General features: G+C 44.6%; 2 protein-coding genes across 7 annotated transcripts; both read right to left on the bottom strand.

Annotated features, from left to right (window-relative positions):
• Positions 1–11: 11 nt before the first annotated feature.
• On the bottom strand, positions 12–12,935 carry eif4e2 (eukaryotic translation initiation factor 4E family member 2). Of its 5 annotated transcripts, none has more exons than XM_066709798.1 (8): positions 12,851–12,935; positions 9,322–9,436; positions 9,033–9,167; positions 6,310–6,414; positions 4,830–4,982; positions 4,273–4,409; positions 2,151–2,226; positions 12–1,178 (listed from the first exon to the last, which is right to left on the bottom strand). In XM_066709798.1, the coding sequence occupies exons 1-7, from the start codon at positions 12,868–12,870 to the stop codon at positions 2,178–2,180; spliced, it is 714 nt and encodes a 237-aa protein (XP_066565895.1). In that variant the 5' UTR covers positions 12,871–12,935; the 3' UTR covers positions 12–1,178; positions 2,151–2,177. The 5 variants fall into 5 exon arrangements, 4 of the variants coding, with proteins under 4 accessions (XP_066565895.1, XP_066565892.1, XP_066565893.1 ...); XM_066709795.1 differs by lacking the exon at positions 12,851–12,935 and adding an exon at positions 12,501–12,844; XM_066709796.1 differs by lacking the exon at positions 12,851–12,935 and adding an exon at positions 12,501–12,844 and having other exon boundaries at positions 12–1,118.
• A 1,683-nt stretch (positions 12,936–14,618) lies between these two features.
• capn10 (calpain 10) lies at positions 14,619–25,494 on the bottom strand. 2 transcript variants are annotated; one of them, XM_066709790.1, is made up of 13 exons: positions 25,280–25,494; positions 24,409–24,618; positions 23,925–24,056; positions 22,955–23,151; positions 22,608–22,828; positions 19,918–20,059; positions 19,345–19,511; positions 18,864–19,174; positions 18,583–18,785; positions 17,626–17,884; positions 17,327–17,520; positions 17,104–17,149; positions 14,619–16,357 (listed from the first exon to the last, which is right to left on the bottom strand). In XM_066709790.1, exons 2-13 carry the CDS (start codon positions 24,538–24,540, stop codon positions 16,328–16,330), a joined length of 2,034 nt encoding a protein of 677 aa, XP_066565887.1. In that variant the 5' UTR covers positions 24,541–24,618; positions 25,280–25,494; the 3' UTR covers positions 14,619–16,327. The 2 variants fall into 2 exon arrangements, with proteins under 2 accessions (XP_066565887.1, XP_066565888.1); XM_066709791.1 differs by lacking the exon at positions 25,280–25,494 and having other exon boundaries at positions 23,925–24,025; positions 24,409–24,515.
• Positions 25,495–27,564: the final 2,070 nt, after the last annotated feature.

The following is a 27,564-nucleotide window of genomic DNA, read 5'->3' as shown; positions in this document are numbered from 1 at the left end:
GAATAACATACTTTCCTCAAACAGCTGGTTTTATTTTTCTGCAGCATATTTACAGTGATGTACCATCGGAGGATTTAATCAAATAAAACAAGACAAAAACATAAAAAAATCTATGTACAAACTATCGACAGAGACACTTTCATAAATATCTGAACATGTAAAATTGAACAATTGAGAAGCATTAGAAAATAAACGCAGATCTTTAAACCTCAATACCTGGGATGAGATCGTCCTGTCAGCAGAGTAGTTGACGGGGATTAAGGGATTTTATACTGAGAACATCGGGGAATCACACAGGGGAGACGACAGAACTTGCATACATAGCAGCAGGTGCATAACTGCAATTTATTGCTGTAATCAGGCAACAAATCACTCTCTGTGTTGTAGTGTTGTCTGCACTACCTTCCAAACTGGGCTGTGGTCTTTCTTCCCCAACTAGAGTCCTAAACATCTACGACCTATTGTGAAGCTTCAGCTAAACAACCAGGGACAGTCAGGCTTATAGACCAGGCACAGCGATACGGGCAGGACGTCAAACCATCCTACAAAGGCGCTCATGGGAAATCTAAATCCACTTCCAGGGGCAAGGCAGTCACCGTTCGGATTATGCTTCCGGGTCAAACATCAACGTTTAAACTGAATCTTGTGGAAGAGATCATTATAAAACTGATTTCTACGTGCAGAAATATGGTTCTGTATCCTATACACATCTACAGAACAGATCTGAAATGGTAGGACAGCTTTGCAATTGCCTAAAGTACCTTAATAATACCATCAAAGGGAACTCCCTCCCTCTTTATGGGTCTCAAACAGTAGTTGTCCATCCACTAGTGGCGGACAAGTCACATGATATTCAAAGGCTCCTTCATCCTGCAGAGTTTCAGTCCAGAGAGACTAAGCCCTCCAGTGTCTCAAATGCCATTGCTAAATCTCTCTCCTCAGCCCAGTGCTTGGGTTTTCATTCTGCAATGTCTATGGCAGTCTGGGATGTCAATGGGTAATCACAAGAGATGGGAGTGAGGAATTGTCTACCTGTGTCCCTCTCCCGTTAAATCAGAGATAATCAAGTCCAGGTGTCCTCTTTCTTGCCTCTACAATCCACAGCAGTCTCCGGCTTCCTGGAGAAAAGCATCACCATTCAAAAAGGCTACCTATGTGGTCTAAGCAATTTCAATCGTCTGTCGGGGGGGAAAGCACAAAGACATTAGAAGGACATGTTATTCAATCTTAAGCCTGCAGGCGCTGAACAGTTAAGTGATGACAGTAGTCTATTTAAAAAACTAAAATCTGATAAGAGTAAACAGTCTTATTTTATAGTAGTCTGGATTCTGGCGAGCATTCTGCTTCCCCAGTATTGAATCAAAATCAGTTTTTAATAATTATGTTCAACGAATGCCCGACACGATCTATCACAGATATATTTCTGTGCTGCTGTGTTTTCATGTTGTGTTGAATGTGTCCATACAAATGCACCTACATAGTGTTGCTTCTTCACACAAGAGTGTTTGTCACTTTGCAAAGCTAATAAGAGTGGACACACTGCCGCTGCTTTGAACTGAATTTTAATCAGTTATATTTAGCAGTTAAATAACTAATTAAATTAGACTTGATTAATTTAGTATCACGCATGCAATGCTGTGAATGTAATTGATTTCCACCTACTATGATGAAAGGACTACACTAATAAAGCCAGTAACCTCAGCTTTCATGTCCTTAGTAAATGGCATACAGACACACACAACATATAGACACACCCACACGACATACAGACACACACACACTACAGAAACACAAGACATACAGACACACACACACACACACACACAAGACATTCAGACACACACTACAGAAACACACACGACATATAGACACACACACTACAGAAACACACGACATACAGACACACACACGACATACAGACATACACGACATATTGACACGCACACACGACATACAGACACACATTACAGAAACACACATGACAAGACACACTACAGAAACACACGACATACAGACACACACACAACATATACACACACACACACACACACACACACACACACGCATGCTCGCACACAGATCTATATGTGCAAGTACTTGGCCCATCACTAGTATTATGAGGGGAAGTAAAACTAGTACACAGTGCCTACCCGTGGAGTCACAAACAGGATCCACAGTCAGCGGCCACCACTGGCGTTCACGAGCCCATGGAACTCCTCCCAAGCCCTGTCCAATCAGAAACAAGGAAGAATGGCAAACATCGGTGTCTGATTGGTTAAATCACCCAGCATCCTCTCAGCAAATCAGAGCACAAGATACAGCAATTAAAGGGTCCTGAAATTAGGAGGTACAGTTTTAAATACAGGTATATAAGTTACAAAGAGTCCAACCATCTAAAGTGGAGGGGAAACTCGGCCAGAAGCAAGCAAAGTCATAATTCAAAATATGATGTTGGCCAACTTCCCCCTCATTGTGTAACTTGACAAATGGCAGTGATATCTCCACGCTGGCAAACAATTGCTCCAATAGCGTGGGTTTTAAATCTCCACTTGAGATGGTTGGACATGAGTGTTAAAAAACTTCATAACTAAATGCCATGTCTGAGTGAAACCCTGTAGGCATATTTAATGCAACTGGCATGCCATGCATGAAGCGGTGGTTTCAGGCGATGAGTGTCTGTGTCCGCATCTGCGTCACTTGTCTATATTTGAAGGCGAACTGAAAATAGGTACCTTCCTCAGCGCTATAAATCATTTGTGTTGTGCCCCATTAATCCAGACCTGAAGTCTGGCCAATTAACTAAAATGGAAACATCTGATTACTTTGGGATACAGCTACAACTGACGATGAGTTTTGTGGTTGCAAGGGTGTGCACAGGTGGAAGTTTATGTATATATTGTTTTCATGTTCATAATCATTATATTCCCTCTGATTATTAAAGTGCACTTTTTGGCAACGGCCTTACTAGTATGTAAAAACTTCTGGAGCACCAAAGTACGCTACATTTGAGTTTTACCAACACTACACTAACACCTCTGTTTAAGAACTTAAAAAGCATGAAACATGAAAATATTTAACAATTAAAAAGTTTACAATGCCTATCAGTCATACACAACAATATTGATGTCAAAAGAATGCAGTGTGCTCCTGTCATATTTTATTTTACGGGTGTCGAGGGTTTGCAAATTGTGCAAGTGAATGTGTGAATGTGATTCACAGCTCTGACAGCCAATACCATCATTGTATTTTTAGATGTACACTACCTGACAAAAGTTTTAGAACACCTACATTTTTCCAGTTTGTATTTAAATTTATGCATTTTAGTGTCTCAATGCATTTTTTCTACAATGGAAATCAAATATTGTTTGGAAAGTTCTTCCCAACACTGTTGCATTGCAGTTCCCACAAATGTGTTGCACTTGTAGGTTGCTTTTTCTTTCATCCTTCTGTCCAGTTCATCCCAATTTTTGGGTCATTATCTTGCTGTAGGATGAACCCCTGACCAACTAGGTGTATACCAGAGGGTACTGCATGGTGCTGCAAAATGCTGTGGTAGCCGTTTTGGTTCAGGGTGCCACTCACTCGCCCACTCTGGATCCAACAAAAGAGCCTCAGACCATCACCTCCTCCATGTTTGACAGTTGGTGTCACTGAGGAACCATCCTTTCGCCTACTCGACGGCGTACAAAAACCCTGCGTGATGAACCGAAGATTTCAAATTTTGATTAATTGGTCCAATAGACCTTTTTCCGGTCTTCAGTAGTCCTCTGGCGGTGCTTCATGGCCCAGGTGTGCCACTTTTTATTATTTTGCCATCTTAGCAATGGCTTTCTTACTGCCACTCGACTGTCAAACCTGCAGCTCGAAGTCTTCTCTTCACAGTTGAATCTGAGACTTGCTCACTTCGACCAGTGTTAAGCTGTGCTTGAAGCTGTTGTCCTGTGAGACACAAGCTGTTGACTCTCAGAAACTTATCTTCTGATTCTGTTGTGGCTTTGGGTCTGTCAGACCTCTTCCTGTCAGAGTTTTCTCCAGTTTCCAAGTGCCTTTTGATGGAGTAGGAAACTGTACTTAAAAACTATGCTTACATTTCAATACAAACTGGAAAAATTTGAGTGTTCTAAAACTTTTTACCGGTAGTGTAAATGACCAAAAACGTATTCTTCTTGCTACATCAGCTTTATGCATCATGTTATGAAGGAAGGAAAAAAGGAAGGAAGGAAGACACACAGGTTGTGTAAATGCCTGTAAGCCCAGCCTCTCTCCACTCACTTGATGCTGTCCGTGTGGGTCTTGTACTCCATGATGGTGTTGGGTGGCAGGTTGAGGACGCGGCGCAGGGTGTCTCTGATGCGAGCCGTGGTGGCCTGGTCACTGGCCGTCTTGTTCCAGATGGAGATGATGTCCTCCTACAAACTCACACACAAGCGGAGATGAAAGGGTGGACATTTTAGACAGGGTTAAAGGTGCTGGGTAACCTCTTCCTCCTCCTAGTGTCCAAGGCCCATTCTACGATCAGAAGATACTGTTGAATATCACATCTACAGGCCAATAATCTACCAGGATCAATCTAAGAGCCTTCAGATATCATGTCACAACTATAAAAACAAACGAATAAAGACACAAGACTTGACTACCTACAGAAGGCATCCCCCTCAGGATAGGAGTGATCAAACTAGTGAGGTTTGGATACAAGATGGTCTTCTACAAGTGTTCAGATGTTTCCAATTTCGGTGCCACCTCTCGTTTAGCTTCTCCTCTTGCTCTGATTAAGCCCAGCCCGTGTCCTCGGCCTGCTCTCGCTGCTGTGTGGAAGCAAGCCCTAGTACCTGGAAACGCACAGAGACAACGGCGCCGCAGATCTCCTCCCCCACCATGAACTGCTCCCCCAACATGGCGAGGATCAGGTTCTCCCAGCAGCGCGACGCCAGGCCCTTGCGCAGGCGGATGATCCACTTCCCCCCGCTCTTGTTGGCATCGTCCTGGGGAGACGACACGGTCACATGACATCAGGAAATTTAAAAAAGTCTGATAACGTCTAACATAATTACAGCATTGAAACAGCTTCATTCCACCATGTTACACTCACACAATGCACTAGTTAGAGCTCATCTGGATACTGTGGACAGTTCTGGGCTCCACACTTCAAGAAAGATATCACTGCTCTAGAGGCAGTTCAGAGGAGAGCAACCAGACTTATTCCAGGTCTGAAGGGAATGTTCTACTGAGGGACCTGAACCTTTTCACCCTGGAACAGAGGAGACTACGTGGGGACTTGATTCAAGTCTTCAAAATCACAAAAGGCATCGACCACATCAAACCAGAGGAGCTTTTCCAGATCAGCAGGGACACACGCACCCGGGGACACAAATGGAAATTGGGCTACAAGGCATTCAAGACAAAACAGGAGACACTTCTTCACACAGAGAGGCGTCACAATCTGAACAAACTCCCCAGCGATGTGGTTGAAGCGACAGTTTAGGAACATTCGAAAACAGACTGGATAGGATCCTTGGATCACTTAGTTATTAATGGACACCAAACGAGCACGATGGGGCAAACTTTCTTATGTTCTTATTCATGTTCCTTGTGTGTACAGTAATATTTAAATGGAAATGGAGTATAATACATAATGGTTTTTCATAACCAAGACAAGATGTCAACAGTGGTGCTAATAAAAAAACATGGTTATTTAATTTTAACAAACCACATCCGATCCCCACAATAAACACAACCGCTGAAACACAGTACAGAGTAATCAGCTCCCAGCCATTCTCACATGTGCCCCCTGAGAGGAGACGCTAAACCAGGGCTCAAGAATAGATGGCTGTGTACACAGAGGATCAGATTACCCTGCCAGCCCACTAGACATGGCTCAGATGAGATGAGATGAGACTCAGATGGATAACATCTAACCGTGAATAAAAGCAGCCTCCCTGAATTCTCTACTCTAATATTACTGCATCAAAACAATCAAAACAAATGGTTTGGCATTCTGTGCTGATGTTACTGAAGCTCGTGGTGTCTGAAGACATGTTTCAGCATGTTGCGGATGCCCTCTCGTATGACTGATGAGCATTTCATGCATGCAGATTATAAACCGGCCATAGTTTGCATAGATGGACTGTTTTATACCCATTATGTGTTTTATATAACTGCTGCCACGCCTTAAACATTGAACACTGAACTTCACAATGTTTTCAAGACTTTGAACACTGAAACATTGTGTATACATGGCAACACAACATTGAAAAACATATCTAAAAGAAACTGACGGGGAACTGGCACAAGATAAGGCTCTGAATATACCTCCCACATGGGTTTGATGCCCTCTTTGAAGAGATGGAAATCACTGTGACCGGTTAGATCTCCTGGCCGCACCATGTGACTGTAGAACCTCCAGAACTGTTCGACCTAGGGCAAAAAACAGGGGCGGGATGGCAGGATAGTTATGCGTGTGTCTTAGCAGCAACAAACCACACTTGTAGCTGTAAGCCACCATCACACTAAAGAGCAAACCTAGTGCCACTGCAATATATATAATTTCAGACAAAACAACGAACTAGTGCATTTAAATAACGAGAGATGTGACTCAAACTAGCCTCGACTTGAACACTTTTAATTGAATTCTGGTCACACATCCTCTCAGCAGTCTCCACGCCTGCTTTTTTCTGATTCGCCACGGTAGCCATGTCAGCAAAACACCTCCTGAAAAGACTTCTGAATGCAATTACATGGCCGTAAAAAAAGATTGAACAAATCCCCCAAAGCCCCCGGGGGCGCTCCGGCATTAAGCACTTAAACCTGTGTAACAGACTTCCCCTTGTTAAATTAACCTTCAAGGAACCCATTTCAAAGCGGGTTGGGGTTGATTCATCGCCACAGCACATACGTATCTAAGAGGGAAATTAAATAAACCTTGCAAAACTTTTCAGCTGAAGTATCAGATGATAAGCTTGTTTAAACATTGTTACAAAATTCTAGACTGCTGAGCTTGTTTTTTGGCAGCTTCCAGCGTTTTGAAAGAGAGAAGATATGAAGACTGTTTAAGCACCCCGACTTCTGCCACTCGAGGGTTAACAGAGAGGGCAGCCTGCCAACAGCTGCTTCAATATGTAGGATAACATAGAGCACTGTTTCCATTCTGAACATATCATTACACAGAGACGTCCATTTTCAGAAAGAATGTGTCCAGAACAAAAAACAGATATCATCAGTTATCGTCTGTACATTGAGGAAGATGGGTGTATTCAAATCCATTACTCCAGTTAGTTAAGAAATGTTTCGCCGATTAAGATCCAAGTCCAGGCTTTTATTCCTAAAATATTGTTTAAGGAATGCTTCCTTGGTACAGTGAGATTGGAATTATGTTCTTAAACTTGACTCAAATGATAAGGAGAGACAAAAATATAACCACACAAGAAACACAGATTGCTAAACCTGCCTCCTTACGCAAATGTTGAGCTGATGAGTCGCTCTACTAAAGGATGGCTGCCAAATTCAATGGCATAAACAGACACTGCTCAGCAAGCAAGGGAGCATTAAAAGCAGTAGTTTGTAATTCTTAAATTGCCTCTCTTGTTAATGTATGTGTAAGATATCCTAGTTCTGAAATATGCCTATTTATAATATTGATGTTGATAATTCGCAGCGCTTTATGTGAACAAGCCCCACTGGGAAAAAGAGCATTTCAATCTTGAACATTGAAGAGAAAATGAAATGGGGAAGTAGATTAAACAGACCTTGTTTAAGCAGAGGGCCTGAGCACACATCCTGTCAATCAGAGCTCATTTCAGGACAGGACAGTGTTATTATATTCTTCTTCCTGGTGCATCAAACAACCCACAGTGTTGAATGAAGGTCCACAAATGGTTTAAAATAAGTAAGGCAGAAAAGAAAAAAGTCAAAAATGTTCAAATATGAGCCCTAGGTTTTATTTATTTCCTGTACAGTTTTCCATTGTTTTATGAAAAAGAAACTCTGCATAAAACAAAACAATGAATTGTTTGCAGCAACCAGATGCACTGCACCCTGATAAATAAAGACCCGTCTTCAATATTCCAGTACAGACAGCCAAGCTAGTCACAGTGAGAGAACTGACAAGTTCAATGAAAAGCACCAGTGAACTCACGTTCAAACAACTAAGGTTTTAAATTCTCTACCTTCATAGTCTTTAAATGCAAAACCAACAGACTGTAGGAAGATCAGCTCCATGCTTATCCTGGAGGAATGTAAAAGAAAGGGATTGTGAAGAAAAACAAAAAAACAAAAATAAAACAGTCCTACTTATTTAAAAATTGTTTTTAATTTTAATGTTGCCTCTTAACTTGTTTCTTGTCAATTAAATAAACAGCAGGATGGATGCAATTTTCAGATTTTATGCAATGCTTTATATGCAACAAGGCCAGGTGTTTTTCGGCGCTCCCCAGGAGTTACTGCTGTCTAACGCTTCACCCCCAGGTGCCCTGCTGCTAGTACTGACACCTATTCCTATGAAAAAGGCAGCTTACAAGTAATTAATAACTCAATCTGGATGCAAAACGACACCTTGCATCACAACCCGATTGATTCACTGCCAAGGACAAGGGAAACAGTCCAGCTTGGACAAGTTTAAAAGCAGTACAAATGGACACCAGAAAAAGCATTCCCCACGGAGAAACGCTCAAACATTCATACCCATATTAAAGGAACCGATGATATCATCTGGCTTTCCTTGATGTTTAGTTAGCAGCCTGTTTCACATCCTATTGTGCATACTGAGCAATGCCCAGTTTGAGTTTCAGCCTACGTTGCCAATCAACTGTCCTGCAAAATAAACTGCCTCTGAATAAACATGGTTTCATTGCACATTCACTAAGACTCTTAAACAGATCTACTCCAGGCTAATTCGGTATGGTAAATAATGCAAGAAACATCAGGCTTCAGCACACACAGCAGCAAAAGCACCAACCCTGGCACTGTCAGGGAACGTCACAGCTGATGCAAACAGATCCTCGGAGAAACGGAGGATGCCCAGAGGAGCCGTGACTCACCGAAGCAAAACTGCCAATCTGTTTAATGTTCTGCTCGTAACTCTGGGAGCTGGTGGGACGTCCGGGGGTGCGCCTCGAGTACCAGAAGGTGTAGTTGTACTGCAGGGGGTGCTCACCTGCCCCTGGGACGACTGTCTAGAGGGAGACAAACAGTCAGTCAAGTAACCCAACCCCTGCATGTGTCAATAAAGCTTTCGAAGGCAAAATAGCTAGTACATCGTGTGGATATCCTCAGAACAATTGTGTTGACGTCTCTGTGTTTGTGTGCCCATGTTTTCCGTCCCCTCACCTTTCTCTTGGTGGAGGTCTGGCTCTTGTCCTCTTCACTTTTTTCCTTTTCACACTCTTTCTGTGAGCTGCTGTCCTCATTGTGATCATGGTCGCCGCTGTCATCATCCTTCAAGCTGAGAGAGACAGCTCTCATTACACACACTGTGCAAGAGGGACACCGACTGGGCCTTCCTGCGGTTTACAATGGCTACATAATATTTATCATAGTAGAAATCCATCCATCCTACACAATCTTGTATAGGATCCTAAATAGGAACCTACTGTATAGTAGGAGCTATAAGATCTTAAAAGGGATCATGTTCAAGATTTTATTAAGGATTAATTATTTAGGATGATATTGTTTTAGATCATTCATCTCATCTTCAAATTTGAGCCTAAACCACACTAAATGAGTCCTGTAAGATTTCATTAGTCAATTTAGGAAAAGACACACACTATGCATGCCAATTAGGATTAGAGTGGACGTTTGAAGAAAATACCCATCCTTAAGGTAATCTGTGAAGAACAGACGGATTTATTAAATAAATCCACAAACCATGGGCAATATGGTCTCCTGGATTTAACAAAAACATTATTTGAATCCTCTGTCAACAACCTCAGCAAACTCTACTCCACCTTCTCCTCCCTCTTTGCCCCCCCCTCCCCCTCCTCCCTCTCTCTCTGCTGATGCTTTGCCTCCTTCTTCTCCTCAAGATCACAGACATCCGCAAGCTCTTCAACAGTCTACCCTCCTCTCCCATCCCGCCCAAGTCTCCCACCGACCAAGCTTCCTTTTCTTCATTCTCACCTCTGTCGGACTCTGAACTTTCCTCTCTCCTCTTACGTCACAAACTTACAACGTGTGCCCTGGACCCTCTCCCCACTTGCCTCCTCCAAGCGACTGCTCCTGATCTACTCCCCTTCATCTCCTCACTCCTCTCTGGCTGTTTCCCCGCTGCATTTAAACAAGATGCTGTCATCCCACTCCTCAAGAAACCAACCCTTGACCCCACCTCTCCTCAGAACTACCGCCCTGTCTCCCTACTCCCCTTCCTCTCAAAGACCCTGGAGTGGGCGGTCCAATGTCAGCTCTGACTTTCTGTCCCAACACTCACTCCTTGATCCTCCTCCTTGATCCGGCTTCCGCACAGCTCACTCCACTGAGACGGCTCTCCTGGCAGTCACTGACTCCCTCAGCTGTGCTCGGACAGCCTCCCTCTCCTCAGTCCTCATCCTCCTTGATCTCTCCGCAAGCGTTTGACACCGTTGATCACTCCATCCTCCTCTCCTGCCTCACTGACCTTGGAATCTCTGGGACTGCTCTCACCTGGTGCTCCTCCTACCTCAGCGACCGGACCTACCAAGTGACATGCCGAGGTTCCTCATCCACCCCCCAGCCTCTCCTCATAGGCGTTCCCCAAGGCTCTGTCCTGGGCCCCCTCCTGTTCTCTCTCTACATTTGCTCCCTGGGCACCCTCATCGGATCCCATGGTTTCTGTTACCATTTCTACGCAGATGATCTTCCTGTCTTTTCCCTCTTCTGACCGTCTCATCCCCTCTCGCATCTCTTCTTGTTTGTCTGCTGTCTCCGCCTAGATGCACTCACACCACCTCAAGCTCAACCTCTCCAAGTCGGATCTCCTCTTTTCCCCTCTCTTCCTCACCTTCAGCTGATCTCTCCATCTCAATCCACTTGGAATCTATGAATCTTCTTCTGCTAAAAATCTAGGAGTCACCCTCGATCCTGTGCTCTCCTACACCCAGCACATCACCACGCTGACACGCACCTGTAGATTCTTCCTGAGCAACATACGCCAAATCCGTCCCTTCCTCACCGACTACTCGGCTCAGCTGTTCGTCCAGTCACTGGTCCTCTCCCGCCTGGACTACAGCAACTCCCTCCTGGCCGGCCTGCCTGCAACTACTACCCGCCGCTCCAGCTCATCCAGAACTCTGCGGCTCGTCTGGTGTCTCTCTGCCCCGATTCGCACACTCTACTCCACTGCTCCGCTCCCTCCACTGGCTCCCGATAGCGGCACGCATTCAGCTCAAGACATTGACCCTCACCTACCGCTGTCTCGACCACACTGCACTAAGTTATATTCAGACCCTCGTCTCTCCATACATCCCCTCCAGACCACTGCGGTCTTTTGGTGCCAGAAGACTTACTCTGCCTCCTCTCCACTCTCCTTCCTTCAGAGCTGCTCCTTCTCATCCCTGGCCCCTGAGTGGTGGAACGACCTGCCCACTGAAGTCAAAACAGCAGAGTCCTGACCTCCTTCCGGCGCTTACTCAAGACACATCTTTTCAGACAGTACTTGTAATTTAGTCATTTACTCTCCTGTAAGATAGCACTTATACAACATGTTTTCATACTTTTTGCCTTGCTTTACTAGTACTCAAAGGTTTAAGGTTTCAAGTTAAAAGTTTCAAAATTATAATGTTTTTACTATAAAACTTATTCTATCTGTGTTGAATTGAATAAACTACTCACTTCACTACAGCTCTTGAAACAGAATTCACTCCTCCATCCCAGAGCTAAATTATTATATGCATAAGAAATATATTGTCTACTAACTTTATAAGGACATGTGTGTGCCATCTTAACTGTGAAAAACTGCAACAGGTACCAATCACATTAGGCACACACCGTTTGGACAATGAGAAACACTGGAATACAAGCCTTTGGTCCCCTTATTATACTTTTCTACAGAACTCACTTATGATTGTCTGTCTAGAGGCTTTAAAAGCTAAAAAACGTTCAGGAATACAATTAGATCAGTACTACATCAAGATGGATTGCCTTTAAAGAATATGCCACAAACCAAAAACTAACATGGGGCTAAAGAGAGTTGAACTGGAGAGAACTGGACTGATGGTCTGTTTCGTCTGTACTGTCGCTTCAAATAACTATGATTTCACGTGTTTCACTTCACACAGCCTGTATTCAGACCCGAACCAAACAATGCAGAGGTTATATATACTTTATTATTAGTAGTATTATTATACGGTTTGCTCACGATATTGTACATATAGGTTTACAATTAAACGTGATTTGCAATTATTTTTGCAATATTGTGTGCTACATAAACGCCAGCCCCTGCATGTCAGTTCTGCATTGCAATGAGTGGACAGCGCTGCTAATCCCGCACAATCGCATTTCTTGACAACTTGTGCACTATTTTCTATCCCGCTCACCGGCTGCACATCAGGACTGTAAACACAGTGCAGACACGAACACCGTCCCCTCTCCCCCGACACCGCAGCACAGGAGACGCTCCACACCGGCGCCCGCACACTGTCAACCCGGGGATCCAGCCTCGGCCTGGGGGGGGGTTCCAGCTCCTCGCCTCTGTGCCGTCAGTGTGGGGGTCGCAGGGTCGCAGGGTCCCCGGCCCCGCACCGCGCACGCGACGCCCCCGCCCCGCAGCGCAGCGCTCGCGCCCGGACACGCCTCTGCGCATGCTGCCCGCAGCGGCTACACACTACTCCGCGGCTACTCTGCCTCTACTACACGGATACATCCCCGGGCAGACCCGCTTACTCACGCGTCGAATTTGTTGTTCATGGTCCCGGCGGTGCGTGTCCGACTGCCCCCCCAGTGCGCAGGACCGCGGCGTGCACGGCGCAGCCAGAGCGCGCACGCAGTTGTGGCAGGGGGGGTCATGCATTGCGTTTTGATTAGTAACGCCGATACTAGCACTACTGTTGTTTATTTAGTTTTTGTAACGGATTCATGGGATTATATATTCTAATGTAAAAATAAAATGCAACGTCTACATTTAATCTAATTCTCTCCCTGACAGCCGTGTCTCTTTACTTACCCAGATGCTGTGAAGAGGAATTCAAGGTCACCTTACTACATGCAGTGCAGGATTTGTTTATCACATGACATATGACCTTTATATTTCAAATGCAAAAAGTGAAATTACCTTTACTAAGAGTTCAGTCAACCCTTATTATGGTTTGTATCTAGAGTTGAATGCATAATACATTGTAAGATTTAAACTTTTGGTATAGCCTATAACATAAGAAAGTGTCCAATCAAGAGGAGGCCATTTGACCCATCATGCTCGTTTGGTGTCCATTAATGATCCAAGGATCCTATCCAGTCTATTTTTAAATGTTCCCACATTTTCAGCTTCAGCCACATCGCTGGGGAGTTTGTTCAGATTGTGACGCCTCTCTGTGTGAAGAAGTGTCTCCTGTTTTCTGTCTTGAATGCCTTGAAGCCCAATTTCCATTTGTGTCCGTGGGTGCATGTGTCCCTGCTGCTCTGGAAAAGCTTCTCTGGTTTGATGTGGTCGATGCCTTTCGTGATTTTGAAGACCCCACGTATAGATAGACATACACCGATCACCCATAACATTATGACCACTGATAGGTGAAGTGAATAACACTGATAATCTCGTTATCATGGCACCTGTCAGTGGGTGGGATATATTAGGCAGCAAGTGAACATTTTGTCCTCAAAGTTGATGTGTTAGAAGCAGGAAAAAAGGGCAGCATAAGGATCTGAGCGACTTTGACAAGGGCCAAATTGTGATGGCTAGACGACTGGGTCAGAGCATCTCCAAAACTGCAGCTCTTGTGGGGTGTTCCTGGTCTGCAGTGGTCAGTACCTATCAAAAGTGGTCCAAGGAAGGAAAAGCTGTGAACCGGCGACAGGGTCATGGGCGGCCAAGGCTCATTGATGCACGTGGGGAGCGAAGGCTGGCCCGTGTGGTCCGATCCAACAGACGAGCTACTGTAGCTCAAATTCATGCTGGTTCTGATAGAAAGGTGTCAGAACACACAGTGCATCGCAGTTTGTTGCGTATGTGGCTGCGTAGCCGCAGACCAGTCAGGGTGCCCATGCTGACCCCTGTCCACTGCCGAAAGCACCTACAATGGGCACGTGAGCATCAGAACTGGACCACGGAGCAATGGAAGAAGGTGGCCTGGTCTGATGAATCACGAGTTCAAGGTGTTGACTTGGCCTCCAAATTCCCCAGATCTCAATCCAATCGAGCATCTGTGGGATGTGCTGGACAAACAAGTCCGATCCATGGAGGCCCCACCGCGCAACTTACAGGACTTAAAGGATCTGCTGCTAACGTCTTGGTGCCAGATACCACAGCACACCTTCAGAGGTCTAGTGGAGTCCATGCCTTGACGGGTCAGGGCTGTTTTGGCGGCAAAAGGGGGACCTACACAATATTAGGCAGTCATAATTGTGGTCATAATGTTATGGCTGATCGGTGTATAGCAAGCTATCATTCCCATTTCACATATTCTGAAATTCCCCAACCCTACAAACAATAGCAACAACAAACGTTGACTTCAGAATAGCATTTATTATACATCAATTTGTATATATTTCTGTACCAGTTACAATTTATTCCCGGGGGGCTTGGTGGGTTACAGTTACATGTTTACATGTTACTTCTCTTTGAAGGAATTACCTCCCTTTCAATGAGTTCCTCAGACTAACACCAGAGCAAAATACTGTTCATCCGGCTGTTTCGATTCAATCATCTAATTGTGCCAGTTGGCATTATAAAACAAACAAACAAAACAGGGAGTCATCTTACAGGAATGTGCCAATTTTTACTAAATACACCCAAAAAGAACATACAATGTGCTACAAATATGTGCTAGTAGCTTTTCAAAATAAATCATGCAGGGGTAACAAAGGCACCTTGGCTAATTTCCTACATTAGGCACTAGCAGCAAAGAAAATAATATGAAGGTTGTTAATGCTGGGCCTTGTACAGAACCATTTCCTAGCATTGATGCACCAATCACTATTGTACCAAGATGCACACACACGGGTAACTACTGTCCTCAATGCAATGACTCCAGCTCTCGATGAGGCAAATTTCCTTTGGTAAACATCCCTCAGAAGTGCTGCGTTTCTTGTTAATACTCAAGTTATGGAAAGTGGAAAGTGCTTGGCCTTAATTTAAAGTCGAAAAGTAAAAAAAAAAGTTTTTGACCAAAAGAACCCTGAAGAACACATGAATATTCCAGAATTGCAACATTGTAATCGTGTAGGATAACATATAAGTGTAAAAAATATATATATACATTGTGACATTGTTGTTGTGAAAGTGCCCAACAGGCAGTCAAAAAAATACTAAACAAATAATCCAAACAACAGTACACATATCTATAGTTCAGCTTAGGCATGCTTCTCAGACTGACAATATCTGCTCACAAAATTCTAAACCAAAGGTGGTCAAATCATTCAGTGGCTTCAGGTCTGCAGGTCTGATTCTCCTTTGGTGCTGAATAAATATAAAAGTGGGGAGAAAAGTAGGGAGGCTAAAGAAGAAAGAAAAAAAGGGCAGCGCAAGTGGCCTTGTCACTAAAAAAAAGCTGCTTATGAAACCTAATTATAGAACAGAGATTTCAGGGAAAGGGGGAGGAAACACAAAAACCTCAGCATCTTCACTGGGGTGGAAAGCAATGGGGCTGGGCAGAGCTCTGGAAAAACCTCAAATAAATAAATAAATAAATAGGCAAAATCAATCTATTAAAAGAAAGTGAGGGGGGGGGCTTGACCTCTCTCTCTCTCTCTCTCATCGCATGAAAATTCCAGCATGGCCATTCAGTCACACATGGAAAATTCCCAGCGCTGCGCACCGCCTTCCCTGCCGCTGTGTGCGTGGCCCGGGCTCATGTCTTGGGCCCACACCGACTTCAAAGCGGCCCGTCTCTCTCCGGTCCCGCACGAGGGCCGCTTGCCGCTTGCGTTCGGAAACTCGGGGGCGCGGTTTGTCACTCTGGTTTCTAGCTCCCCGGGGCCCCATGAGTGCGGCCTTTGTTTTGGCCGGCCCCTTCAATTGGGCCCATGTGTTTACACCACCGAGTCGCGTCGCCTCAGATTAGTGCTGGCGCAGTGGACGGGCTGTGATGTGCTGAATCGCTGCAGCCGGCCCTCGCTGGAGAAGAAAGGCTCCCGGCTTCGCTCGCCCCGGGGCCCTTTCATCCCGGGCCAGGGCCTGAGCAAACTTCAGCGGGCCGGGGGGGGGCTCCCGAGACTAGCTGCGCATCACAGAGATGTGGGAGACCTGGAGCGGGAGACAGCAGAGACCAGGCACACTTTAAATCACCATTGCGGTCAGTGCAACCGGTGGACAGGAAGCAGGAAGTGGTCAAACACAATTAGTAAGCAATTATTGTGATGATATGTTCAATTAAAAGTGTCCACCTTATATGACACTGATTTTCTTTTTTGGTTTATGCTGAATCTTACTCTGTGCAACAAAAAATGGTTTAATATGCAACAGATGGGCCTCGTTATTTGATATGCTCTTATTTTTACTTGATAAGGAATGAATAAATAATTCTTATAAATAAATGTATGCTGCCACAACTGGCGCCAGCTCATGAGAACTGGTAGATAGAACAATTACAAAACATCTCAATAAGTCATGTGGAGCCCACTGGGTCAGCTTAATACTGCCACCCAGTGGATTCATAGATTAAATACTAAGTACAGTAACCATATTGAGTCAAAATAAATGATTTGGAAAGCATTTAAAACCTAGAAATATGGTGGCAAATGTTTACACAAGCTTACTGGAAGAACAGAATCGTGAAAACGGCATTTGTACAACATTCTGGTTATCTGGCATTTGAAATTCATTTATTTTATCGCTTCTCAGAGAAACTTTATATTTACAGTCATGGACAAAATTTGGTCAAATCATTTAATTGGAGCTGTATTTTACATGCCTTCATAAAAATCCTTCGTGAACGAGGCCCAGTTTCTGTTCTGTTTAGGCTCAATATGAACGTATGCGACAGCACTCACCTCTTGGACGATTCTTCCCAAGTTCTCCTTGCTTTTCACTGCTTTCCTAAACGAGCCAGAACACAATAACAATAAAACGAAGCGGGTGAAACAGGAAATCTCCGTTTTACATGAGAAAGTTGAGTTGTATTGAGCTTGTAATGTACAGCGGAATAATATAAACATAGACAAGATGAAATTGGTTTTATGGCGTCTGGATCTCACTCGGCTCCCGATATGGTACCTGTCTACTTTGAGGGCCACGGTGACTGTGAAGCGGCCCGGGCAGTCGGGTTCGTAGGTGGAGGGAACAACCGCGTAGCTCCCCGGGGCCAGGCTGAGGGCAAGACTGACTTCCTGTGTGTAGCAGTGAGGAACACAGCTGGCCTGGGGCTCCTGATCCGGAGAGATCGGGGGCCCTCTGCTCCCACCTGGGACCTGCAGCCAGAACAAACAACAACAACAACAGCATGAGATCACCGGAACGAATTCAGGGCAACCAAATCACCGTGGACTCTGTGCCGACGCCAGTGAACCGCTGACCTGGTAGACGTGGAAGCCTATAGGCTGGCAGTCTCTGGCAGGGCAGTGCTGGCGCAGGGTGATCCTCACGTTGGCACCGTTGGGCTCCAAGCTCACGGCAAAAGGGATGCAGGGGTTGGACACGTGGGAGGGGAAGTTCCTGCTGCCCCCGGCTGTGGCCCCCGGGACCCACCGGCCCTCGGAGGAGCTGGCCTCCCATTCGCCCTTGCTGAGTGAGATCTCCAGGGCCACTGCGGAGGAAGGGGGTGCTTTCACCGTGCTGGGAGAGGAAGAGGAGGGAGAACACAGCTGTCAAAAGGGCTTCCTCTTCCTTACACTCTCTCAACCAGAACGGCTGCTTCTATTAAAGGAAGTGTTCGTTCACAGTACAGCTGGATACCCACAATGCACAACGGTTTTCAGTGGGCGTACATCGCAGAGTAATTGGAAGGAACCGGGGGAGTAAAAGTGGTGAATAACCTAATGATACGGCACATCGCTCCAGACAAGCATGACCGCACGCCTGAATTGAAACAAAAATTGAATTATTTTCGTTTGAAAGCTTATTAAAATAGAAATTGTGTATTTTCTAATCGACTGAACACAGATTCATCCTAAATTAAAAGCAGCAGAGAACGGCAGTTGATTGACCTCAGGTACAGGAGTGATATAAACACAATCAGCGATTGTGGGATCCCTGCAGGCCTCAATACATTGATTGTTTATTTAGCTCGCATATTCAACTAGGTTTTATTTTAATTCACTGCGAATACATCCAGGCGCATCACTTAGGCAGGTTTTCATGTGATCGACAGGTGGCAGCAGCGATTTACAAATTGTTTACTGCCATAGTCAGTCACTCACTCACACGCTCTCCCTCTCCCTCTTTCCCTCTCTTCCTCCCTCTCACATAGCAATGGCTCTGTCTATCCTCACACCTCGGCTCGGTGTGAAATTGCTGAGAGAGATCCCACCCACCTCAGAGACAGGGGGCCACTGGAGAAGACACGCAGGAGGAAGCGGGCCTCGGCGTCCTGCAGGAAGGTGCTGGGGATGAGCAGGTAGAAGCCGGGGGACAGGTGGGCGTGCAGGGTCACCTCCCGGTCATACGAGTGGCAGTCGGTGGAGGCGCAGGGCGGCTTGTTCAGGGTCCTGGCCAGGTTAAAGCGTCTCTTCTCCACCTGGGAGCGGAACCACGAGTTTAAAAGCACACAGATCCCGAAACCAGTCCTGTTATAACCACAAATGCAAACGCTCACCTTCCATAAGTGCAGACCGATGGCTTGGTAGTGCCGGTGCCTCCCCGACGGCTGCCCATCCTCACCGCTTTCTCCGCTGGGATCCGGGGTGCGTGAGTCAGAGGAGCGCCCGTCCAGCTTGCCCCTAAAGCCGGGAGCAGGTGGCGTCTCTCTCCTGCGCTGCGACAGAGAGAGGAGCAGCTCCCCCGCTTCGCTCACACGCAGCCAGTATTTGGGATTGCTGCCGAAGCTGATGTGGTTACGGCACCCCCCCGCGGAGTGGCCTTTGACCCAGGAGCCGCTGACCTGCTGGGTGTGAGGCAGCTCCCTCCCTTTGGACCAGAATGAGATGAACGTCAGTCTGGTGGCACGTGCCCGCCTTACAGACACTTCTCACTTCCTCAGAGTCTTCGAACTGCAATCTCACAGCTGGAGATTGACTTTACAGCGTCACAAAACAGACGGTGTATTATTCATTGTGAAATCAGTTTAGCACACTCACCGGTGTGAATACTTTGAAGGAAACCCTTCTCGCTGATTGGGTAAGCCACCGTGACCTCGTCGAACTCCCTGAGGAACTCCTGCTCTTCTACCCAGAATTCCCCTTCCTCGGTTCTGCTCAGGAGGTCTTTGGCGCAGTCCAGCTCCAGCTGGCTCCAGCCCTCGCCGCTGCCAATCAAACACATCCCAGAACGGAAGTCAGGGTCCCCTACCGGCGTTTCTGACATCGACCTCACAGCGCTCATTAATATTGAGATGGGCATGCTGGGTCGTTCAGACACCCACAGGACCCTGCACTGATGAGTGCAAGATAAATACCGATTGCATCCGACCTCACTCTGCTCCCCGAGTACTCAAGCAATTCACACTATCATCTCTCTTTAAAATAGGTGATATATGCCACTGTTTTGCGGTGTGAATCAGACGTGTCTAGACATGCAAGTGCTCCATTAATGAGCACTATTGTGTGCTTGCTAATTAATGATGAAGTTTCAGTCCCTCAGTTTGTTTTGCTTTAACTTAAGCACAAATATAAATGCCCAATCAAGGTGCTATTCCCCCCGTTAAAGTTTACCTGTGGCCCCAGGCCCCACCCCAGCAGCGCCGACCCCAGGGGTTTCGGATCCTCAGCAGTCGAAGGTCCTGCTCCTTCAGACTCTTAACGTCCACCCACTCCATCACACTGTAGGCATGGAACTGCCCCAGCTCACTGGCCCCTAGGGGACACACACCCACAGCCTATTAATGCTCACTGGCCCCTAGGGGTCACACACACACAGCCTGTTAGAGCTCACTGGTCCCTAGGGGTCACACACAAACAGTCTGTTAGTGCTCATGGGCCCCTAGGGGACACACACCCACAGCCTATTATTGCAAGAAAAGCTACTGTCCACTCTGGGGTCAAGCGTTTGCAAGCAGCTGAACTTTGTTTAAAAAAAAAAATCCATCTTTTGTGCGTGTGAAGGAGAAACGCGTTCCCCTTCCCTAATTATGAACTTTGTGAATATAATGTGCAGCTTCTTATAGACATCAGTGTTTATTCTGTAGCAATACCTTGTGGAGGCATGATTGGGAAGATCAGGAAAATGTTTAAAATGTTTACAATGCACATGGATTTATTTCTTTATCTGGTGTTGTGCTTGCCGGTTTTAAAAGCTCTTTCAATGATTAAAGCGAACTGAGCACTTGTTATCTTAATTACTGGGTGCACACAGCCATTAAAATAACATCCCTTATAACTGGCTAAGGGTTAAAACAAAAAGGGTTGAAAACTTACTTAGTGTACCTGAGAGCCTGGACACGCAGTCAGCGTGCGCACAGTAACCAGCATTAAAGGACCAGCAGGGAGCGCACATGACCAGGTGAACCTATATTAGAGCATGTTTAATGTGTGTGTGTGTGTGTGTCAGCAGGGGATCAAATACTTTAATCCCTCACTGTATATATATATATATATATATATATATACAGTGAGGGATTAAAGTATTTGATCCCCTGCTGATTTTGTACGTTTACCCACTGACAAAGAAATGATCAGTCTATAATTTTAATGGTAGGTGTATTTTAACAGTGAGAGACAGAATAACAACAAAAAAATCCAGAAAAACGCATTTCAAAAGTTATAAATTGATTTGCATGTTAATGAGGGAAATAAGTATTTGATCCCCTATCAATCAGCAAGATGTCTGGCTCCCAGAAACATTATGCTTTGGGGGACAGGACAACTGCACCGCATCAAAGGGACGATGGACGGGGCCATGTACCGTCAAATCTTGGGTGAGAACCTCCTTCCCTCAGCCAGGGCATTGAAAATGGGTCGTGGATGGGTATTCCAGCATGACAATGACCCAAAACACACAGCCAAGGCAACAAAGGAGTGGCTCAAGAAGAAGCACATTAAGGTCCTGGAGTGGCCTAGCCAGTCTCCAGACCTTAATCCCATAGAAAATCTGTGGAGGGAGCTGAAGGTTCGAGTTGCCAAATGTCAGCCTCGAAACCTTAATGACTTGGAGAGGATCTGCAAAGAGGAGTGGGACAAAATCCCTCCTGAGATGTGTGCAAACCTGGTGGCCAACTACAAGAAACGTCTGACCTCTGTGATTGCCAACAAGGGTTTTGCCACCAAGTACTAAGTCGAAGGGGTCAAATACTTATTTCCCTCATTAACATGCAAATCAATTTATAACTTTTTTGAAATGCGTTTTTCTGGATTTTTTTGTTGTTATTCTCTCTCTCACTGTTAAAATACACCTACCATTAAAATTATAGACTGATCATTTATTTGTCAGTGGGCAAACGTACAAAATCAGCAGGGGATCAAATACTTTTTTCCCTCACTGTATATATATATATATATATATATATATATATATATATATATGGGTGTGTGTGTGTGTGTGCTTAAAAGGACACTGTGTTGCCCAGAAACGTTCATATGTATTCCATTATATTTGAACGCTGATATAAGGGAATGTAAATGTGAATTACTTATTTATTGTAGCTCTGACATGTGCTAATGGTACAGCTCAATGGGGGAACCTACAGACCCTATAGTGGACATAAGCTCATCACAGAGCTCATTCAAGGAAAGAGAGGGGATAGGACAAGATCCTCAGTGTGGTTTCAAATAGCCTGATTTGTGGATTATCTAAAGATTTGTGTTTGTTGATTTGACTTGATTTGTTTTGTTATTCCTTTTGTTTTGTTACATAAATTAGTTATTGCCATCCATCACAATTTGTTGATGGGGTTACTCTACGCTGACCACCCGGAGATCCTTATACCGCGGCTGCATCTCAGTATTGATTACCAGTGCCCTTCTCTATTAATTACTCCTTCTCCCCAATGACAAGTATCATCTGTGTTTGCATGCATTACCAATATATAATACAAAATTATAACTTTCACAGAACCAAGACATCAGCCATACATTTTGATCTATGATTTTCATTAATGCGTGAAGAAAGACATACAATAATGTGTTTAAGCAGCCTGTCTTGCATAAAACAGGCAGCGTCACAGCACACAGCAAAGGATAAGAGTATCTGAGACTATAAAGCAGATAAAAGGACAGATCTGTGTTTGTTTACTTAAAAAAAAAAGTACTGATGTTTTAAAGTCACTCTGAAAGTCGGGAACACTCAAGCGCTGAACGTTGAATTGCAGTATCTAATAGTCAACACAGCATTTTGGATTTTGAAAAGCACACCAACAATCAGCCCGAGGACAGACGCCAGCAGTGCCGGTGAACCGAGCGAGTCTCACCTGGCTTGGAGCTGTGAACGGAGCAACTCATCACACACCGGTCCCTCACCCCCACCAGGCTGCTCAGCTCCAGCTTCTTCCAGATAGCAGCGTCCGCCCCCTCCCGGCACTCCTCCTTCGGCCCGACTTTACAGGTCCAGCGCTCGGCGAGACCCCCGGTGACATCCACCTGCGCCTCGGCCACCTGCCCGGCCCACAGACGCTCATACGAGCCGTGAAGCCTCGAAACGACAGATACCACGATTAAGACAGTAAAACACACTCATTGTTCACCCAAATTTGGAGATGCCAATGAGATCACCATGATTCTGTTAATGATCACAATGGTGGATTAAATGCTCACGTACTTGGCGTAGGCCTTCTCCAGCAACGCCACCCAGAACGCGCTCGGGGACCGGCAGTGGGAGAAGCAGGGCTTGGCGCCGATGCAGGGCAATAGGTCATCAATCTGGACCTCCTCCCAGCGGCCGCACTGCCAGAAGCAGAATGTGAAGCGCCCGGCGTAGAAGGGGTCATCCCACTGCAGCTGCCCAGGGGGGACCACCTGGACAACAACATCATCAACACAAAACACTGTTAGTGTTACGGAACAATATCACTATACAATGCACTAGTTAGAGCTCATCTGGATACTGTGTACAGTTCTGGGCTCCACACTTCAAGAAAGATATTGCTGCTCTAGAGGCAGTTCTGAGGAGAGCAACCAGACTTATTCCAGGTCTGAAGGGAATGTCCTACTGAAAGACTGAGGAACTGAACCTTTTCACCCTGGAACAGAGGAGACTACGTGGGGACTTGATCCAAGTCTTCAAAATCATAAAGTGCATCAACCACATCAAACCAGAGGAGCTTTTCCAGATCAGCAGGGACACACGCACCCGGGGACACAAATGGAAATTGGGCTTCAAGGCATTCAAGACAGAAAACAGGAGACACTTCTTCACACAGAGAGGCGTCACAATCTGAACAAACTCCCCAGCGATGTGGTTGAAGCCACAATTTGGGAACATTCAAAATAGACTGGATAGGATCCTTGGATCACTTAGTTATTAATGGACACCAAACGAGCACGATGGGTCGAATGGCCTCCTCTTGATTGGACACTTTCTTATATTCTTATGTACTAATATGAAAATCAGCACGATCGCAAAGTGATTTTATTTAAAGCCGGCTTCATGTAACCAAATCATTCCTTTGTATTTTTAAGGTGCATAAAAAAAAAAAGTAATAAAGCATTTGATAGTTCATGAAGTGACTTAAACAAGCTTTCAGAAATCACATTCTGCAACAGAGGCATGTGTGTCTCGTCCTTCTTACTTTGTCTAGTAAGTGCTGGTTCTTCAGCAGCATGGTACAGGCACACAGGAACCAGCAGTCTCCCAGAATCCCCTGCTTTGCGTGGGCCTCCTGCGGGTTCTCTGGAAATAGTTTTGGTGATTGGCAGATATCCTTCAGAATAAGAAAAGACATTAGACATTCCCCACCCTCACCATTTTTTCTTACCCAATTAAAAAACCTTGTCTTTAACTTTTTACCCTGAGTTTCAGTCTTCAGCTGCAGATAGAATTACACAAAACCAGAATGTTATGATAACCGTGTACAACTTCATAGCAATAGAAACGTATTTGTATAACTTATTTGAATAATGATGAACAAATGTTCCATGGATTAAATGCATTTCGTAGAAACAGATTTATATGATTTATAAGAATTACAAATTCAATTTTAAATTGTTTTTATGAAACTAAAATCAAACTGGTGCTTTTCAGCTTCAACTCAGGGACCACGGAGACAATCCCACCTGTGGGCGCATCCATGTCATCTCCCCACGAAACTGTGCGATGGGAGACATGCAGTCAGAGAAGAGTGAGGATTGTTCAGGTGGGAAGTCTGGGTCTTCAAATAGTGCCCCCTGCTGGTCTCCACACTCCATGGCCACCCGATACTCCCACAATGCCCTTCTCTGGACCTCGCTATACCCGCCTCCCAGCTCTTCATAGCGCTGCCATGTCTAGGACACAAATCAGACATGACTTTACAAAGTGAAACAAAACCTGCATAATTGTTTAAATGATTATTATACATAATTTACTTTGTATACAGAGAAAACACAAATAATGCCCCTTTCTTACACAAAATCAAAAATAAGGCAGCAATTGTGGTATATTATTCCCATCTTCGTTGTTCTTTTTAAAATATATATTTGATAACAGTTTCTCTCTCCTAAAATGTTTTTAATGTAGTACAAATCAACATAATATATACCCTAATTAAATACTGTATTATAAATACTGTACTATAAATGTGAATAAGTATGCAAAGAAAATGTACAATGCTGTTCTGCCAGCAAGGGAGAAAACATCACTTTACTGATATCTTTACAGATTACAACTATTCAACCACGACTTTAAAGTGTGACTTTATATGTGCAGTATACTTAAAATACTATTATCAGCTACACACACACATCTCTTATCATGCATGCATTATCGACAGAACATGAACTGTATTAAAAGGAAACGGCTGATGCATTTTCAACCCCTTCTCTACAGGGAACGGCGGCATGTGATTCATTGAATGACCCTAAAGCGGCACCGCCTGGCATGACAACAGAGATCAATGCGGCTGCTGTGTTCCGGCTGCAGGGCATGGGCACGGGCATGGGCACGCACTTGAAACACGTCTGCACCGCCGACACCGCGAAGACACACAGCATCCAACGCAAAACAGGAACCGAAATCAGTCTGCGGTGTCTCAACAGCCCCCAGCTTCAGGACCGGTCCGGGTGCATGCCCCGCTGCTCTGCCCTGCGCTGTCTACGTCTGCAGCCATGCATGGTTATAGTAATGAATAACACCCAGCCCGACGCGGCGGCGCACACACACGCGGCGGGACGCAGCCTCACTTCCGGGAAGCAGGGGCGCTCGCGCAGACAGCCTCCTTTCCGCCGAGATGCGCCTCGAGACTGCGCTTCTTCTGTGACGTCACTCGCCCCCGAAAACGCTCTGCCCCCCCACGGACACTGGCCGCATTGCACCCGGAATGTGGGGGATGATTCGTTTTGTTTTTGTTATTTAATTACAGGATCAGACGATCATCAAGGCAATTGGAACATAGTAGAGCACCTGGATGCAACATTTACTTACATCACTGGCAATTGCTACCACATGTTGTACATTACTAAGAATTCTTGTAGAATGGACACGTTTTTCTTCACTGGTTTTGAGTGTTTTTATGTATTAATTTATGAACAATCAAGTGTTATTGTTTTTTTGAGTGCAACAGCAGCAAAGTCCAGGTATTAACAGCAGTTAAAGTAATGCATGTATTGTTTTTTGTTTTTTTGTATGTGAGTTAACAGAAGAGAAGTATAGGTCATTATTTAATCCATGAAGGTTTTGAACTGGCTTCTGTTTGGGATTGTGTGTTATTAAATTGGACCACTGAAGACACGGCCAATGGGAAAAGTGCGTTTTTATTGTGCATTGTAGTAATGTCATAAAAACAGTTTGCTAAAAAGATTATATTAAAATGCTTAAATGTGAAAAAGCTCATAATATAGGTTGTTTATTAATACAAATAAACAACCAGTCAATTGTCATGCACATGATGAAAAACAATATGTTAATTTATAACATACATCACAAAGTATTTCAGTACACTTTTGTCAATTTGTTGGAGAGAAATTATACTTAATAAAATAAAAAACAGTGCTGTCAAATTTTTACAGATGATGTGTTTTATATAAAGCCTCTTACACAACTGATACTCATCTGAAAATGTGTTGAGCTGATATTAAGAAAGCTATATGGTTGTTTGATTAAATAACATTAAAGAAAGGTCACAGTCATGCTTTACTACCCCCCATCCACCCCCTTTAAACTGAACACAACTCACTACCATGACATCTGTGATGCTCCAGGAAGGATGAGACAAAATTCACATTCTCTGAGATGCACATTTTAAATCTATATACTGTTGTCTGCACTGTAATCCCAGAGCGCCTGCTGTCCATCTGTCTCACCAATTCAAGGACGCAGATGGAGCAGCCAACACCCTGAAATCTCAGACTTACTCAGGAGTTGCTTTTGTGTGTAGAATTGAGTTGTCCCCTGTACTCATCTACTGTCTTTACTTCTCTATGACAGTTACAGTTCAATAAACTTTACTTATTAATTATATATTAAAAACAAGTCGTTCGTCAGTGATTCAACCTAGAGAAATCAGTATAGATTCCAGCTGTCTGAATTATCTGAGCCACAGCACGTTTAATCCATTGACTGCCTGGTTTTTCTGGTTAAAGTGCAGTGAGTTCAGGTATGTAGGTATAGGTCAAAGGGTGAAGAGAACCAGATCTTGGCAGAAGGTCCATTGTGTTGAAAAATAAAAACAATGCAGGTGCTGTAAACGTCTGACACAGTGACATTTTCACTTTTTAGTTGCTTTCACTATCTTCAGAGAGCAGTTTTCACTCTTCATGTGATCTTGCAACTTGCTTTCAATCTGAGCAACAACAAAAACAAATAGTTTAAGTTATCTCATGTTTTAAAACAATAATAAATGCTTAAAAACTTTAAAGTGATAGGTAGATGTTTAGTTTAATACATTAAAAAGTGCATTTTCTTGCAAATTGTGGGCATGGTGAAAAAAATAAAATAATAATAAATAGTGCTTGCATATGTGTGGGTTTGTTATCTCAGTAAGCATGTGGCTCTTGCTGGTGAGGATTTCCCTTTTATACTTCATTAACTGAGTTATACATGCATGTGTTTACAGTCCTGACAGAAGAAAAGAACAAAGCAGTGACTCACGTATTGTAAAGCTTTCATAAGTGTTTCATTCCCCGCCGAGGCCTGGATAAGAAAGGACACGTCCATTCGCAGAATCGTTCTCTTTCTGCCTACAAACCATAATGCAGCTTTAATTCGGAGTTTGTGGTGTCTTGTTTTACACTGCA

Source organism: Amia ocellicauda, chromosome 7, assembly GCF_036373705.1.
Source record: "Amia ocellicauda isolate fAmiCal2 chromosome 7, fAmiCal2.hap1, whole genome shotgun sequence".
NCBI lineage: Eukaryota > Metazoa > Chordata > Actinopteri > Amiiformes > Amiidae > Amia > Amia ocellicauda.
Note: the sequence above shows the minus strand (reverse complement) of the source record. Positions and strands in the feature narration are given on the sequence as shown.

Coding starts and splice junctions, on each gene's coding strand:
- eif4e2 (XM_066709795.1), bottom strand. CDS start 12,766: ATGCGCAGAGGCGTGTCCGGGCGCGAGCGCTGCGCTGCGGGGCGGGGG. Junction 9,437..12,500: donor ACAGTCCTGATGTGCAGCCG/GTGAGCGGGATA, acceptor TGTCTCTCTCAG/CTTGAAGGATGATGACAGCG. Junction 2,227..4,272: donor ACCCACACGGACAGCATCAA/GTGAGTGGAGAG, acceptor CTGATTGGACAG/GGCTTGGGAGGAGTTCCATG.
- capn10 (XM_066709790.1), bottom strand. CDS start 24,540: ATGGAGTGTGGAGACCAGCAGGGGGCACTATTTGAAGACCCAGACTTC. Junction 22,829..22,954: donor CTGGAGAAGGCCTACGCCAA/GTACGTGAGCAT, acceptor TGTCGTTTCGAG/GCTTCACGGCTCGTATGAGC. Junction 20,060..22,607: donor CGTTCACAGCTCCAAGCCAG/GTGAGACTCGCT, acceptor TGTGTCCCCTAG/GGGCCAGTGAGCTGGGGCAG.